This window comes from Rattus norvegicus, chromosome X (genome assembly GCF_036323735.1).
Source record: "Rattus norvegicus strain BN/NHsdMcwi chromosome X, GRCr8, whole genome shotgun sequence".
NCBI classification, from domain to species: Eukaryota; Metazoa; Chordata; class Mammalia; order Rodentia; family Muridae; genus Rattus; species Rattus norvegicus.
Window position 1 is genome coordinate 68,294,664 of NC_086039.1, and position 16,667 is coordinate 68,311,330.

At 53.4% G+C, this 16,667-nt stretch overlaps 1 protein-coding gene and 1 non-coding gene across 2 annotated transcripts; both read left to right on the forward strand.

Annotated features, from left to right (window-relative positions):
• Positions 1 to 2,865: 2,865 nt before the first annotated feature.
• Efnb1 (ephrin B1) lies at positions 2,866 to 15,672 on the forward strand. The gene is made up of 5 exons (NM_017089.3): positions 2,866 to 3,744; positions 12,014 to 12,291; positions 13,144 to 13,236; positions 13,432 to 13,557; positions 13,790 to 15,672. Exons 1-5 carry the CDS (start codon positions 3,617 to 3,619, stop codon positions 14,200 to 14,202), a joined length of 1,038 nt encoding a protein of 345 aa, NP_058785.2. The 5' UTR covers positions 2,866 to 3,616; the 3' UTR covers positions 14,203 to 15,672.
• Mir3573 (microRNA 3573) lies at positions 4,611 to 4,682 on the forward strand. Its single transcript, NR_037364.1, has one exon. It is a non-coding gene; the product is annotated as a microRNA 3573 (primary transcript).
• Positions 15,673 to 16,667: the final 995 nt, after the last annotated feature.

Consider the following 16,667-nt stretch of genomic DNA (forward strand, 5'->3'; position numbering starts at 1 on the left):
GTGTGTGTGTGTGTCTCTGTGTGTGTGTCTGTGTGTCTCTCTGTGTGTGTGTCTGTGTGTCTGTGTGTGTATGTGTGTGTGTGTCTGTGTGTTTCTGTGTGTGTGTGTCTGTGTCTGTGTGTCTGTGTGTGTGTCTGTCTCTCTCTCTCTCTCTCTCTCTCTCTCTCTCTCTCTGTGTGTGTGTGTGTGTGTGTGTGTGTGTGTGTGTGCTGATACGATGACCTGGAAGTCTTAGATTGGGACAGTCTGTGGACTAGTAAGAGCTTGGGTAAAAAAATATAGCATTCTCCACAGATTCTGCCTTCCTCCCAGGATCCCCTAGAGAATTACTTTTCTTCCTTAGTCAGTGAACCTGGATCTCTACAACTGAGAACCTGCCAGGGTCAGGCAAGGGAGGAAACTTTGCAGCTGCTGGCCCTGATTGAAGCAGAGAGTACACATCTAGTCTAGCCATGCTCCTGAGGTTCCTGTAGCTAGTGTGGGCAGGCTGAGGCAGAGGGACAGTGGTATGACCAGAGATGAGCAGTGTTGGACAAGTCTGGACCTAAGAGTTCTGTCCTCATCTTCCATTGCCCCTTCTGCCCAGACTTAGATGTTGGCACACTCGGAAACTACTTCTGTCTTCCTCAGTTTCCCAAGTCCGGTAGCTCCCATTTAGTGTGGGGCTGTCCTCTGGAAAGGCACAAGACACGTTGGCCATGAAAAGGAAAAATCTGGGGCCAGTTTGGGCTTAGCACTAGTGATCCTGTCTGAGAAGACCTTTGCTCTAAGGCTAAAATGAACAACCTGTCCTTAGTCTAGTGACCTTCTGAGACCTGTGAGGGAAAAGCAGTGGTCTGGCCATCCTGAAGGCCATGATTTTCCAGGAACCTCGAAGTTTGTAATTTTCCATGAGCCAAGAGAGTGGGGATTCATGGAGCAGCTGCAAGCGGGTCCATCTGGATTGTATAAGAGAATGGTCATAGGACTGGGGACAGAGATACCAGGAATGACCCCAGGGGATAGGACAGGCTACATCAAGCCTGAGCCTTACTTTCCCTCTGAAGTAAAAACAGGGATAGCAGAGCTGATTTCAAAGGGTGGTGAAAGAAAATCATCTACAGTGGTCCTTGATGCCGCGTAGATATTTTGTAAGCAGCTGGCTGCTTTCTAGATTCCCATCTGGAAGCCCTTTGATGGTGTGGGTCTCAGGTGGACTGCTGGTATGTCTTTCTACCTTCTATCTCTCCTTGATCTGCTTACATCCCAGGGCAGAGTCCAGGGAAAACAATGATCCTAGACTGTGTACCCAGAACCATCGAATGTTGCAAGGTCTCCAGCTCCGAAGGTACAAGAAGCTCAGTTTCTTCCTCCTTACTTTCCCCCACAGAGCTGCCCCCATTACAACGACAGAGATCGTTACATGAGGCAGTGAAGGACGCCATAGCTCAGTCTCCCTCGAGTAAGTTAATAGACATGGAACTCATATAAATGGCAGAGCCCCTAAAGAATGGGGCTCAATTATCTCCTTAGAGAAGCAACAAGAAGGAGCTGGACTTTGGTTCTTGGTAGAGACCTTGCCTAGTAAGCCTAAGGCCCTAAGTTACAGAATCCCGATTCGTTAAGAAGAGAAAGAGAAGAGGGAGCAGCTGAGGAGAAAAAGGAGGGGCTCGTAGAGGAAGGCTTTCTAACTTCTGTAGTTCTCAACCCAGATCTTTCCCCCCAGATCTCTTCCACCTTTCTTACACCGACACCAAGTGGTGGCTCTTGTCTCTGTGCTCTGAGTGCCAGACTTGCTTGTCAGGCTCCGGGTGGGAGGCCTCCGCTTGTCCCAGGAGCCCGCAAGTCTATAGAAGGCCAGCAGAGGGAGACATTAGCACGTGGGTACGTCCGCTGGGACCTGAGGAAGGCGAGTAGGTCAGACCGGGAGGGTCTGAGCTATGGGATTGAGCCAAATTATAAGCAAAGAGACAAGGAGGGGCGGAGAGAATGGGCCAGTGCTGGGAGACAAAGACCCAGATGGTGAGGCCGAGGCCTGGAAAGGCTGGAGTCCGGGATCTCAGGGCCCAGATGCCTGCTTTTGCTCTTTCAAAAGGCTTCTCTTCTGCTCCTTTCCCCGGTCCTGGAGCTTTCTGTATAGTTTGTGACCTCTTGTCCCTACTTACCTACCCAGGTCCTTTCCTGTGCCTTCAGACAGGACTGACTAAATCTGCGTGCTCGGAGTCGGGGTGGAGGGTCCCAAAGGGCTCACTCTCAAAGATGAAATTTTTGAAAGCTTGGTTCACTAGATGCAAATAAATTCCTCCTCCCCTTTGGACACAATACTTTTTCTGAGTCTCCACCACCCATAGCTATCACTCTTGTGGTTAAAGCAAAGAAGGAGTGCATTGCGAGGACAGAAAGACCGCCCAACGGAGTGTGGATAGTGGACTGGGAGTAGGCAGGCTGACAGAAGTGGGCACAGAGTGGGATTCTGGGACTGGTATGCGAGTATGCGCATGGGGGGTGTTTGTGTGTGTAAAAAGAACGCAAGAACGGTGCTTTCTGGAGGTACTTGGGACAGGGCTTGTCTGGTCTAGGTCAGTAGACATAAAGGAGAGCAGGCCAGCAGCTTTTGGGAAGCACCAACTTCTTAAGAACTCCCTGGGAACTAGACTAAGCGCGACACAACCACAGCCGCAAGAGTCGCACATTCTTATTAGTGCCATCGAGAGAGCAGCGTCCTTAAGAGCTCCCCGAAGCCCCACCCCTTCCTGCTCTGTGGGCGTGGTATGGGGCAAGGACCCCGTCACAGAGCTTTCTATTGGTTCGAAGGAGCAGGGTTGGCCTTGTACTCGCCTGAGCAGGAGAGTAGAAAGCTCAGCGGCAGCGGAGGGAGTCGATGCGCGCTGGACAGCAGTGGGGGGTGTGTGAGATTCGCACTGACTGCCGACACTCCGGCTCAATCGCCGGGGATTAAGGACTTGGCGACCCGGCTGCCGGGCTGCCCGGCCGAGGCTTCAGAGGCGCAAATTGATGGGACTGATTTGCTCAGTAGGGCCGTACTAGTCTTTTAAGTATACTGAGAAGGGCCGGTGCTAAAGTAGAAGCTGTCGTGGGACGCGCCGGCGCGGAGTCCCACAGTGGCCCGGAGGAACGGAGTCCGTGCTAGGGGGACCCAGTCCGGAGCCTGGGGACCGAGCTCGCATTGTTGGGAGACAACCCGCCTCTTCTTCCCAGAGGCGTCAATCCCAGGACGGTCGAGGCGTCGGGGCAACCACTGAGCGCTCTGCAGAGAGACCCGGTCGGGGAGAGGACTCGCAGTCTCAAACAGTCTGGGAGAGCCGATCGGAATCCGGCGGGATCACTCGGGGGCGGCGAGCCCCCGTCGCGCCTCGTGCGGCGGAGAGGCCAGGGGAGAAAGTCCTCCGAGGCAGCAGTCCATGCGCGGGTTGGGGACGCCTGCCCAGTGAATCCTCCTGGCCAGCCGGGCGCAGGAGAGCGACCCCGAGGCCGGCGGGAGGAGAGTGCTTCAAGGCCGGCGGCTGCGGAGGATGGGCGCCTAAGTGGCTCCGAGCGCTGCGCGGCAAGGGCAGGCGAGGCGAGCTTTGCTGAGGAGGTGCTAGGGGATCCTGAAGTGCATCCTGCCCCCGGGAAAATGGCCCGGCCTGGGCAGCGTTGGCTCAGCAAGTGGCTTGTGGCTATGGTCGTGCTGACGCTGTGCCGGCTTGCCACGCCGTTGGCCAAGAACCTGGAGCCCGTGTCCTGGAGCTCTCTTAACCCTAAGTGAGTAACTTATCTACTCTGGTCCCTGGGGGTGGGAGGCACTTCTTTGGGGTTGAGGTCGGACACCCCCAAGTGCCTGTGGGGGGGGATTGTCCGTAGGAGGCCTATTTTATATCTGGCCTTTTCTGGTGTTTTCTTGCGGGCAGTTGGGGTAAGATGCAGAAGGGTGGGGTGGGGGCACTTAGCTGGGTTTCGACCCTTCGGTTCAGCCCTAGCCTCCTCAAGTCCGGATCGAGTCCGTTGGTCACACCAGGCAGATAGAATGTCTGGGCGCTCCAGAGCGCACCCGAGAGCTGGGTGGGGGCGAGTAAGCAGCCCACTCCAGGGCCTCTGGGAACGTGGTGGATTTCGCTCACAGCCACTCCATGGGTGAGATCGACCTGAGCAAGGGACCAGGCCAGAACACAGGTTCCTCATTTGCTTAGGTGTCAGGTCGGCTCGGGACCTAGCGCCCCGGGGCGAGTGGCAGCATCTGTATCCCTTCTCCAGCTTCTCCTATTTTCATTTGTCTTTCTTCCCTGTCTGTTTGCCTCCCTGTCTTTCTCTTTGCCGTCTCTTCTTGCACACCCCCCCCCCATTTCTCTCTGCCGGGGAGGTAGAAAGGCGGGCGCTGCTTCCAGGCTCACAAAGGCGTCGGGTGGAGAAGGGCGGAGTGGAAGAGGGTTTGTTTGAGGAGGGGGTTCGATCCAGTGCCCGTCGGGGGTCCAATTGAGCTAGGCACCAGAGCCTCTTCTAGATCCAGTCAGGTCTGAGAATGGTAGTGGAGGCAGCGAGGGAGGTGGGTGCGGAACGTGTGATTCCTGTCCAGGCAGATCCTAGCCGTTGCCCCCCCCCCCCCGGGACTAGAGAGCCATGCTTTTTCTCCTATGGTTTGAGGGGCAGTGATAGAAAGGAGATCCTTTTCTTTCTTCTCCTTCCTAACTCTGCCCCCTCCCATCTCTAAACAACACACACCTTTCAGGGCGGTGGCTCAGTGGTTTCTGGGCTGTTGGTGGGGAGTAGCTTAGGCTGTTATGACCTCTGGACCTTTTTCTCTTATGGCATCTAGGACCCACATTGGTACTCAGGGTCGTAATTGCCCTTCCCATTTTCTGGCAGCCCAGGGAGTGTGTGGACAACGCAGTTAGTGTAAAACGGGGGGGGGGGCAGGGGGGAGGTGTTCGCTGACCTGTTCCTTCCGTGTTCCCAGATTCCTGTTTCTGGAATTTCCTCCTGTCCACTCTTGTGGGCTGTCTGCTAACTTCCTAGGTTCTTGTTTGCCTTGGCCCCTTGAGTCGCAGGGATGGTGTATCTCACTCCTAAAGTGAGAGAAGAGGGCTTCTTGTTTTCTCCTTGGGTTAAGGTAGGATCCCATTACTCATCTGTGGCTAGAGTGGGGTCAGGATGGAGGTTTCTGCATCTGTACAAGGAAAGGGACTGACTGGCAGGGATTTCTACCTTACTCTGAAGCCTGTTTGGTCACTGTGCCTTAACTGCTGGGGCTCAAATTGTTCTGGGAACCCTCTAGGCTGTTGAGCCCATGGGAAGAGCTTGTGAAGTGCCTAGTTCTTCGATGTAAGGGTGGAGGCTGGAAGTGCTCCTTAGCTAGGAGAATTGCATTCCCCCTAGGGTAGCCCATCCCAGGGGCTCATGGGAATGACCTAATTGCTCTCTTGGGTCGAGATACCACGCAACTCCACAGCTGGAGAAGAGCCCTCCTGCAGAGTTGAGGTTGCTGGGAGAAACAAGATCCTGGGAGCGCCCCTCTTTATGTGTTCTCTGCCTTTAGAGCAGTTTACAAGCTTGAGAAGGCTGTGTCCCCTCTGCTCTCCAGCCAGTCCACCTCCAGCTGAGGACAGGCATCCTGAGGATGTGTAGGGGACTGACTTTGGACTCTGTAGAACCTGCCTAGTCTCTATCCCATAATCGAGCAGATTCTGGGAACAGTTTGGACTGATCCTGGTGGTCCCCCCCACCAACCCCATTTCATCGATGCTCAGGGGTCTGGAATGCAGTCTATGTCTGCGTTTGTTGGCACTGGGTGCAGGGCAAGAGGACAGGACCGAGGCACTGCCCTCAACTCTGGGGGCTGCCTTGCCACCGCACCCAACCCTCAGGCTGTCCCAGCTTTTCTAATAAATACTGTCTGTCTCTGCTTCCTTGTGTCCTGTCTGAGTTCTCCCTCTCAGGCCCACATTGTTGCCTGCTCACACCCTGTGAGAGTGGAGCTCACCTCCCTCTCCAGCCAGGCTCGCCTGCTCTCTCTCTTTCTCACACTCCCTCTCACTCTTAGTCACTCTCTGCCTCTTTTTCTCAAGTCCTTTTGTTTCTCGCACATGCCCGTGCTCTCCCTCGCAGGCTCATTTTCTCTTAGCCCTCCCCTCTTCCTCTCCTGGCTTTTGGTCCCCTCTCCTCAGCCTTGTCAGGAGCTGGCACCCCTCCCTCTAAAAATCTCCCAGTGCCTATAAACCCTGCTTAATTGCTTCCTCCTTGGGAAAAAAAATCAAAATAAAGAAGTGATGGGGTCTGCTTCTAGGTTCCAGGGCACACGCAGCCCCAGCTCTGGGGAGCTGGAAGGGCTGGCTTAAGACTGCTGGTCTTATCTATCTCCTGAACTGCTGTCCAGGTGGTAGTCCCTGGGTGATAGGAACTTCAGCTTCCTGGGCCCCTCCTGTCAGATTTGCCCCAAGAGTAGACGGTAGGAAGATGGGTTTGGTCCTACTGGGCTTTGGCCGAAAGCAGAGCGAGCATGTTTGGGGCCTGTAGAGGGGACATGGGCTAAATGGTCCCAGGGCAGCCACCTCCCCCAGCTGCTTCCCCTTGGGAACTTGGGGCAGCCGGTAAGCCTCACACTTGAGTCCTCAGCCAAGTCCAGCTGCTGCACTTCAGTCTCTCAGTCCCATTCTGACCCTATACTGCTCCCCACTCAGGTTCCCCCACCTCCAAGGAGTGGGAATGTGTTCCAGATCACATTACAAACCTTCCCCTTCGATGGGGGTGGGGTGGGGTGGGGTGGGGGCTCAGTTCGGCATTCAGGACCCTTGACTCCATTCAGCTTGGGTGGGGCAGCTGCAGACCCCAACCCATGCTTGCCTGTTACAAGCTAAAGTGTTGGACCCAGCCCCCTCACAGCTGTTCTAACTCACAGTCCTGGGGAAGCCAGCCCAAGGGACTCCTTTCCAGAGTGGCTAGGGACCTGACTATTCAATTTTATGTCTAGTTGGCCACAGGTGAGAGCCTGGGAGCCCTAAAGGTTCCTGTTCTCTGACCCCACCCAGGGAAGCAAGGAAAGGCCAGAAGAGCCTACAAGGGAGCTGAGGTGGGGATTCCCTTTCTTGTCTAGGGCTCTTGGGGCCCTCAGTTGCCTTACTAGCTTAGGAACATGGGGATGGCTGGGCCTTGGATACTACTTGGTGTTCAGCACTGTTTTCTGGGATTAGGGCTATGTATGAGGTCACTGGGCTAACAAGGAGACTGCTGGTTGTCATGGGAATGCCAGGTTTGGGGGATAGTTCACGTGATTATAAGGGCATCTGAAGTGGGGGCTGCTCAGTGGTGGCCTTCTGAGGCTCTCAAAGTCCCTTCTCCCATGTATGATTGGGTGCTGGTGGTTTGGGGTCAGCGTGCCAGCAAGGCAGAAGTATAAGGATTTTCAGCTTGCTACTTCTAAATGACTGTGGTTGGCATGCTAAGTAATAGGCAGGTAGTACCTTGCTACTTACAATGCATTCTCATAGATGATCTCATTGGGTGCTCCCAACAGCCCTGGGAAGTAGGCACTGGCTCCACTTTCCAGAGAAGGAGGCATGTGCGCAGAAAGGGGAAATGTCTGAAGTCAGCCAGTGACTTGTTGAGTCGGGGAGAGGCAGAGCTGTATTGTGTGCCATTCTCCCCATATCATCCTGATGCAGGGAACAGGAATTCAAAGTGGGGTTTGAACCAGACCGCCACTGCCCCTGGGTTCCTCCTCTCTCACTTCCCAGACGGGCCTGTATCTGCTTTATGACTCAGGCCCTGCCTGTGTGGGGGAAGTAGTGTTCCAGCTTCATTTAGCTTTCTGAGGCTTCACTCGGAGGGCACTGTGCACAGGTGACCTATCCTAACTCACTGGCTGGCACTCTGCCCCTCCCAGCTCTGCGTAGCTCCTTTGGTTCCTCTCTGGAATGCCTTCCTCTTAGGAACTCCAGGGAAAACATGGCAGGGGGTGTGGGTAAAGCCCAGTAGACTAACTATGGTCAGGTGGGACAAAGAGGCGGGCATAGTTTGTGTAGGTGGGGAGAGTGACTTCCTCTAGGACTCTTCTGGCTTGCCTGCCTCCGACAGAGCTGTGTGTGCCAGGGCCCAGCTGCTGTTCCTGCCCACCCACGCCTGGGCGGGCACTGCTGGGACACGCCAGGCCTGCTCCTGCTGCCTCGGGGGCTGGGTGGAGCTGGGGGAGGGAAAGAGGAGCCTTTAATTTTGGGGCTCCCCACCCTAGCTGGGATGAGAGCAGACTTGAGTTCTGGCTTGGGGTCTGTCCCTCACTAGTATTTCCATCCTGGGGTGAGAACAGGCCTGGTAGCGGTGGGGTCACCAAACCAAAATTGTGGCTAGAGTCTTCTACCACATTTAGATTTGAATGGCTGGAAAACAGGCTCCCCCTTAAACCTGCCTGGTAGAGCCTGAGGAAAAGGTTGGAGGGAAGACTAATCAGCCTGGTGGGACAAGAATAGCTTTCTAGGCAGAAGTGTCCCCACTGTAAGCTCTTCCTCTGTAGGCGACATACAGAAACGTAGACAGGAGCTCATCTGGACTAAGTTGCTGGTGTAAAGGCTATTTAGTTTCTAGTCTTTTCTGGGCCTTGGACACTACTGTCCCTAGACCCCATGGGCTTTCCATAGTTCAGAATTCTTTTGAGTAGTTTACAGTGGCACTTCTAATGAGAAAATTTGAGGGGAAGATGGGCTAGGGAAGAGGGGAGAGGACAGGCCACAAGACTGGAGCTGAAACAGTTCTAGTTGCCTTCCTAAAGTCTTTACTCCCTGGGGTGGCTCCTTGGGGTCCCAGGGCTATCAGAGGCTAGGGAGGGAAGGCCTCAGGTTGCCATGACGACCTGCTTTAGGCTTCCTGCAGGGCTATGTCAATCCCCTTATTTTCTAGAAAAGGGCTTTGTCTGGGGGTGGCCCTAGGCAGGAAAGCTTGGCTTGATGGTGTGTGTGGCGGGGTGGGGAGATAGTCCTTTCTGAAAGGTAGTAAGAGTTAGAGGTTGCCTCCTCTTCCTCTCCTTCCACTCTTAACTTGGTGAGGAAAGGAGGAGGTAGGTAATGGTGCCCCTAAAAGTTTCACTAACACTGTGCTCAGCTTTGGGATTCACTGTCACTGGCTATACACCCAACCCTAGTGTCCCAAGTACTTTCCTGGACTTCCTCATGGCACTTTTGAGGAAGTTTTCCTGAGTGAAAATTTTCCAGTTAGGGGAAGATGCTAAGAAAGCGTGGGATTGGGGTCAGGGATGCAGGCCTCATTAGACTCCTTTCCCTTCCACACTTTAGGAGAAGGTGAGTTTTCTTCTGCCGGCTGCTATGCAAATGAGCTGATGAATATTTATGAAGTCTGTTCACTGAGGTTGGAGACACTCTGAGGGGTGTTGGGGGCAATAGTCCTTTCTTCTCCCCCTCCCCCCACCCTGCAGACATCTGTTTCCTCAATGTGTCTGGGTTCAAAGTAGAACCCCAAGTAGCTAAAAGCCCTGTTCAGTCCTGAGGCTCTGGAGTCTGGGTGGGTGGTAGTGCAAGAGTGTACCAGAGCAGACACATTTCTCTAGTGAAGAAGCTGGGGCCCAGTGGTTCGGAAGTGAACCAGTCTGTCTCCCATGTTCATGTCATCTGGTGTAGCTGCAGTTAGAGTTGTGCTGGGGTGCAACTGTCTAAGTATCCGACATTGTTGAGGCTCTGTTAAAGTCTAAGGGATTTGGGGAGCTTTTGTCAATGGGAATTGTTCTCTGATCACTCATTTCTTCAGATTAAGGGCCTGGGCTTGCTCCCTAGGGCACCTTTGAGTTCTGAAATGTTAGAAATGGTCTGTTCTCGCTACCTGGGCAGGACCAGAGGAAAGTGAGAAAATGCCGTGAGAATTACACAACCTTTCCTGAAACTCATGGTCTTTGTATGGCAAAAGGGATGAGGGCATTTTATCTCACATGTTTACTTGGGCCCCCAGGCCCTGTTTGCTTACTTTCTGTCTGCTGCAGAGCTGTACAGTTAAAAGTCCAAAGGACAAAGCACCCCTTTCTGGCTTTGACCCTCCTGTACATCAAGATGGCACCTCTTAGCTTGGTAGAACGTCACATGACATGGAAGGAGGGCTGGTTTGTTTGTTTGTTTTTTTCCTTTTCTTTTTCTACCTGCTTCAGCCACTTAGTCAGATTCCCTCCTCTGCTAGGAAGATGTCAGGGCAAGGGCATGTTTGACAGTGTGAAGGCTTCTGCCCGGAGCTTTCAATACGTCTTCATTGCTTGTCCCTACTGTGTTGTGGGCCTCAGCCAGTGGAACTCCATTGTGATAGCCTGGGATTCTGCACCAACACATGGGATGATGCTCTTCGTTTTATTCTTCCTATGGATTACCTTTAGTACTCCATTACCCTTTCTGTTAGAGGGCCTGCCACCAAGCAGATGAAACCCACGCTGCTTGTCATGGTCTTTGAGGAATTTCCCTGTAGTCCTCGATCTCATTTCCACCTCCTTTGATTCTTTCTACTCTTTGCTGCTCTTTGCTTTATGAGTCATCCACAAGCCTAGGTTTTGTCTTACCCATTGCTGTCCACTGCTGCTAGGCCCCGACATTTTTATCATTCACCTGGTATCCACCCTCATCCTGATCTTTGTATGAAGCCATTTCAGAGCATCATGGTATTATCACCCGATGAACCATCTTTTCCTCTCAGTGCCTCTCAACCTGGCTACATGAAGCACCGTCTTCACCTGTAGCCTACAGATCGCCTGGAGGTGTCTGTGGCTGAAGTGTGGGCTGTTTACTTTTTTGGACCAAACCAGACAATCAAGTCCATGACAGTCAAGTTGTATCTTCTCTTTCTAGGTCTTGCCTAAGAAACCACAGAACTTAATGTTGGTATCTGATCTCCTGCCTCTTGGCAGACTATTTCAAAGAAGGATTCAATCTTACTGAGTTCCTACAAGATTCTAGGTGCTCGTCCCACCGAATCCTAGGGTTATGAAGAGAAGAAATTGAAGTTCAGAGAGCTTGTCCCAGACTATGGAGCTACTTAAGTGCCTAGCTTTGGGATTTGATTCCAACACGTGCTTTCTCCTTGCCCTCAGCTTCGGTCTGAACAAGCTGATGGCCAGCAGAGCTTCATTTCTTTACTCTGTTTTCCAGGTTAGACAGTGAAGCCAGCTCAAGGCATGTAGTCATCTCGTCTTGGGGTCTGTAGTAGCTGCAGTGTAGGAGCAAGAGGTTAGATTACAGCTACACGGAATTCCTGAGGTCCTATCTTACACTAACCTCTGCTATCCTCGATGGGAGTACCCTTTCTTTCCTTCCCTGAGTCGTTGTAGTAGGGAAAGACTACTCAAGTTTGGGGATTTAGGCTCTTGTACTGGGTGCATCACCGGAATGGTACTGTAGACCTGGCCCTAACCAGAGATGGTGGCCATCAGATCCTGGCTCCATCGCTTGTTTCTATCTCCCCATCATGCCCAAGATTAGTAAGATGGGGGGCAGGCTTCAGGCAGGTTGTGCTCCCCTAGCCTTTGGCTGGGAGCTGCGGGGGTGGTGGCTAAGACATGTGTGGGCTTGCTCGTTCTCTCTCTCTCTCCCTCTCTCTCTCCCTCTCCCTGTGTGTGTGTGTGTGTGTGTGTGTGTGTGTGTGTGTGTGTGTGTGTAGCAGGAGCAGTGGCCTTTGAGGGAATGTGAGTGTGTTAGGAAGTGTGGGAATAGGGCACCACCTCCAGTCAGCCTGGGCCTGACACATAGGTACCTGGCCGATTTGGCCACGTCAGCCCCCCTGCGGAAATGCCCCATTAGGACAAAGGGCTCCCCTAGCCAGGCATTGCCCCACCCTGCAAAGCACTGAAAGCCTGGCAGCCTTGCCTATGGGCCACCCCTTCCACACCCTGCTGGCAGCATGGTTCTCTCTCCCCACCCCCAGCCCAAGGATAGAGGAAGGGCAGAAGGTTGATTTGCCATCTCCACCCAGTAGGACTAGCCTGGTGTTCACTGTCCTATCACCTGGTTCTGAGAGTGCCAGAGCTCCCAACCTTGACGGTGACCATTTTCTTTCTTCTGGGCAGGTTCCTAAGTGGGAAGGGCTTGGTGATCTACCCGAAGATTGGAGATAAGCTGGACATCATCTGCCCCCGAGCAGAAGCAGGACGGCCCTACGAGTACTACAAGCTGTACCTGGTGCGGCCGGAGCAGGCAGCTGCTTGCAGCACTGTGCTTGATCCCAATGTACTGGTCACTTGCAACAAGCCACAGCAGGAAATCCGCTTTACCATCAAGTTCCAGGAGTTCAGCCCCAACTACATGGGCCTGGAATTCAAAAAGTACCATGATTACTACATTACATGTGAGTGCAAACCCACCCATCGCTGGCTCTTTCCCTAGGCTTAGCTCCGCCTTCCTGCAGCCTCCTTGCCTATGGGTAGGCAGCTTCCGAATGGTGCAGCGATACCACATGCACACATTACTGTGCTGTCTGATCTGATCCCAGCCTGACCTTAGAATTCTGTTCCCAACATTCAGCACACCGCAGCTTGCCTCGGCTCCAGGGCACGGGTGGGAAAGGCCTCCCATCCATGTGCCTTTTTCTTCCTTTCTTGAGAATGGTAGAGTTGGTTGAATCCTTTGAGATAGGCCAGCTTTACTTACTGCCTTGTTTTCCCCCTGGAAGGTGGGATGGGGTGGGTCTTAGGCCCCAAGAAGTGAATAAGGCTGAGGATGTAGCTCAGTGGTAGTGTGCGACCAACATCCGTGAGGCCCTGGCTCACTCTTTAGCCACTACCCTCCTAAAGAAGTGTATGGGCACCTTTCCTCAGATCACATAAGGACTTGATGGGATAATATAGAGGCTTTAGCCTTTCTTGCCACACACTTGTGTGGGATTCCTTCCAATCTAGGACAAAGCCCTTCTAATGGCATCAGTTCCGAGCAGCATCTCCCAGTAAGAAGGCACACCTTAGTGTTGCTCCCAAGACCAAGGCCTGGCCACAAGGAGGGCCCTAAGTAGAGGGGCTCAGTATGGGCCTGGCTGGCTTTGTTACTTCCTATGGGGAGGCAGGTAGAAGGGCTTGGGGAAGGGAGGTAGGAGCTGTTTGTCATGCTCTACTCCTGTTCGTTGTTCTTGGCTCTCTCTTGATTCTGACAAAGAAAAAGTCAGTTGAAAACTCCAGTTTCTGATTTCTCTGGCCTTTTCCTACAGCAACATCCAATGGGAGCTTGGAAGGGCTGGAGAACCGAGAGGGAGGTGTGTGCCGTACACGCACTATGAAGATTGTTATGAAGGTTGGGCAAGGTGAGTGCCCGCTTAGTTAGGCTTTTGGGCTACCCATGTTGCTGGTTGCCTGGGGTATATTGGTAGTGGGGAAGTAGTCAGAGGGTTAGAGGAGCAGAGCTCTAACATTCAGGCCATTCTTAACCCACCTAAGGAAATTGAGAGCACCCATGCTGGCAGAGTCGTCCCTCTGATCTGTCTTCTCTTGGCCCTCAGATCCAAATGCCGTAACGCCTGAGCAGTTGACTACCAGCCGGCCAAGCAAAGAGTCAGACAACACTGTCAAGACAGCCACACAGGCTCCTGGTCGGGGGTCCCAGGGGGACTCTGATGGCAAGCATGGTAAGTGAATATCTGTATTCTGCAGACAGTGTTTCTCAGGCATCCTCTCTGTCCTGTATCTGAAGGAGTACCTGCTGCCTGCCTCCTCCCATAGACATGCTGGATCTCTGGTGAATGTGGTGGCATCAGGAACCCAGATAGTTTCTTTGGATCCATGGTGGCATTGTCTGCTGCCATCATGCTGACTGCAATTGTCTCCTGACTGACCATTGATTCCTTTCCCTTTCCTCAGAGACTGTGAACCAGCAAGAGAAGAGTGGCCCAGGTGCAGGTGGTAGTGGCAGCGGGGACACCGACAGCTTCTTTAACTCCAAGGTAGCATTGTTCGCAGCTGTAGGTGCTGGCTGCGTCATCTTCCTGCTCATTATCATCTTTTTGACAGTCCTACTACTCAAGCTCCGCAAGCGACATCGCAAGCATACACAGCAGCGGGCGGCTGCCCTCTCGCTCAGTACCCTAGCCAGCCCCAAAGGGGGTAGTGGTACAGCGGGCACTGAGCCCAGCGACATCATCATCCCCTTACGGACTACAGAGAACAACTACTGCCCCCACTATGAGAAGGTGAGTGGGGACTACGGGCATCCTGTCTACATCGTCCAGGAGATGCCACCTCAGAGCCCGGCGAACATCTACTACAAGGTCTGAGGGCCCAGCATGGCCTCAGGCTCCACAGGACACATGGCCTGGATTGGCCTCTCTTTTCTCCCCCACACCCCTCCCCTTGCCAGCTGTGCCCACCTTTGTATTTAGTTTTGTAGTTTCTTGGCTTTTATAATCCCCCTTTTTTCCTGCCCCTTGGGCTTCGGAGGGGGGTGCTTGTGCCCCCAATCCCCATGCTCTTGTGCCTTCCCCCTCTGGCCAGGCCTCTGGGCTCTGTGGGGGTGCCCTTTCTTGGAGGGCAGGGTTGGACACTGATGGACTGCAGGCAGGGAGATAGCCCCCTGGCCCTGCCCCCTCCTCATCCCTTCACCCATCCCCAGGACTGCTTGTCCACTATCATCACTGTTTTTAATGCTTTTGTGTTGATTTTTTTAGCTGTCAACTCATTTTCATCTGTTTTTTTTATTTTTGAGAAAAATGGGAAAATGTACAAGGCAGCCCCTCCCCAGGCTTTCTGAGCCTGGCCTGACCCAGTATAAGAGGGCCTGGGGCAGGATGTGGCCAGCCAGGAAACATAGGATGGCATTTCTTTTATAGACTCCTCAGTAGTTCAGGGGAGTGGGGGAGGGTAGGCCATGGCTATTTCTGCCTAGCAGGGAGAGGAGAGTGCCACCCTCCTTTTTGGACCCCCATGATACAATGCTGTTCCTAGCAGTGGGGTAGTGTCTACCACCCTTCTACCAAAAAAAAATCCCTTCCTTGTGGGATTCTTGGGCATCTCCTGCCTCCTTCACTCTCACGGTAATTAATGTCTTAATTGGCTGTTGCCTGGGGAACAGGAGAGCTGCTGCAGGCAGATGACCTCATGGGGGGTGGAGGGAGGTGAGGTGCCCAGGTGGCTATTTGCCCTGCAGAGCTGGGAGTTCCCCCCCACCACCCTGTCTCTCTCCTTACCTTCGGCATCTTTGGCTCAAGGTGGAGATAGATGTAAGCGGTGTAAGGCCAGATGGCCTGCTCCTTCCCTGGGTTCTAGTACAAGTAAGCACACACACACCCCCACTCACTCAATATGGCTCCCACTGTCCCCCACCCCGCCCATAGTTTTGAGCAGGGGCCTGGAAAGAGGAAGAGGCTGCTTGGGGCTGGGCCAGCCTGCAGTGCACTTTGACCCCAGCTCCTTGCCAGCACGGCTGCTAACAGACTGCCACTCAACTGCGCCTTGCAGGCACTCCCAGGGCTGCCATGGAAGGAGCTGGGCCTTACACCACCCACCTCCACACTGCCTCCTGGCCAGCTGCCCACCCCAGTGCCAGGTGGGAGAGGGAGCAAAACAGCCAGCCCCTTCCAGGTGGCAGTCGGAAGGGATTTTTGTTTTTGATTCTGTTGCCATTTGTGTAAATACTAGTCTTTTTTGGAAGAAATAATGTAAAGATGTTTTGTATAAACTCTGAATTATTTTCTTGTTGCTTTTTTCTTAGAAAAAAATGAGAACTAAAAAAAAATTAACCACATGGAGAAATGAGTGTAAACTAGTGTCATGGTGTCGGGGGATGAAGTGTGATAGTGTGTCTGTATGTGTGTGCCTGTACTTGTGTGTGAGAGAATTCCTCTGCCAAACCGGAGGTGATCGGGACCGGTGGCTGTCCTGTGAAGCAGGCGGTTTAAAGTGCCCATGCCCTTCCTGCTCTTTTCTACCTCCTAAGTGTCTCTGCCTCCTTGTTCTGCTGCCCTGGAGCCTGAGTCCGTCCCTCCACTCAAGCCATCCTGTCCTTCTGTGGCACAGACCATAGGCATCTGCCCTGGCTGGCACCAGGCTCAGCCTGAAAAGGTTGATGGAGAAGGGGTGTTCCCATCGGGAGCCTGGGTGTGTCTCCAGGTACTGCCACCACCTGGTTGGGACTAAACATGGAACCCAATGGCAGGCCCAGTCCTGGCCTGCCCCAAGATGTCTGGAGCTGAACCAACATCCAAAGATTGCCGGCCCACTGGGCACTAGGGTGACTTCATACTGCCCATTTGGCCTCTCAGCCAAAACAATCTTCCTTTTCCTGTCTTCACAACGGGGCCACACCAGAGGTGCCATCATGGCATACTTGGCGGCTTCTGGCTGGTAGTGGAAGCCCTGAAGGTAGAACAACAAATGAGTGCCCGGGCTCCCTTCCACAGGCCAATCAATGTTCAGGTCAGGAAGTGTGCTTAGGGTCCTAAACAGGGTTTGCACTCCACCCTTTGACAAGAGGTCCAGACAGGCAGGGCCCAGAGCAGCCTGTGAGCCTTTCAAGGGACTGCCTCTGGCATTGGCTAAGACAGATAACAGGGAGGGGAACAAGTGAGATCCCACCAGCTAAAAAATGGATAAGAAGGTGATCGAGGAAAGGGGGAGGGGGAAGGAAGGGGTGTGAGGAAGGGATCCAGCGCAGGAAGCCCACTGGAGTAGGCAAGGAGCAGGCCCAGCTCCCAGGGAAGTGGGGAGCACAGAGAGAAGGAAGGGAGAGGAGGGCCTTGAGAAT

Coding starts and splice junctions, on each gene's coding strand:
- Efnb1 (NM_017089.3), top strand. CDS start 3,617: ATGGCCCGGCCTGGGCAGCGTTGGCTCAGCAAGTGGCTTGTGGCTATG. Junction 12,292..13,143: donor CCATGATTACTACATTACAT/GTGAGTGCAAAC, acceptor CTTTTCCTACAG/CAACATCCAATGGGAGCTTG. Junction 13,237..13,431: donor TGTTATGAAGGTTGGGCAAG/GTGAGTGCCCGC, acceptor CTTGGCCCTCAG/ATCCAAATGCCGTAACGCCT.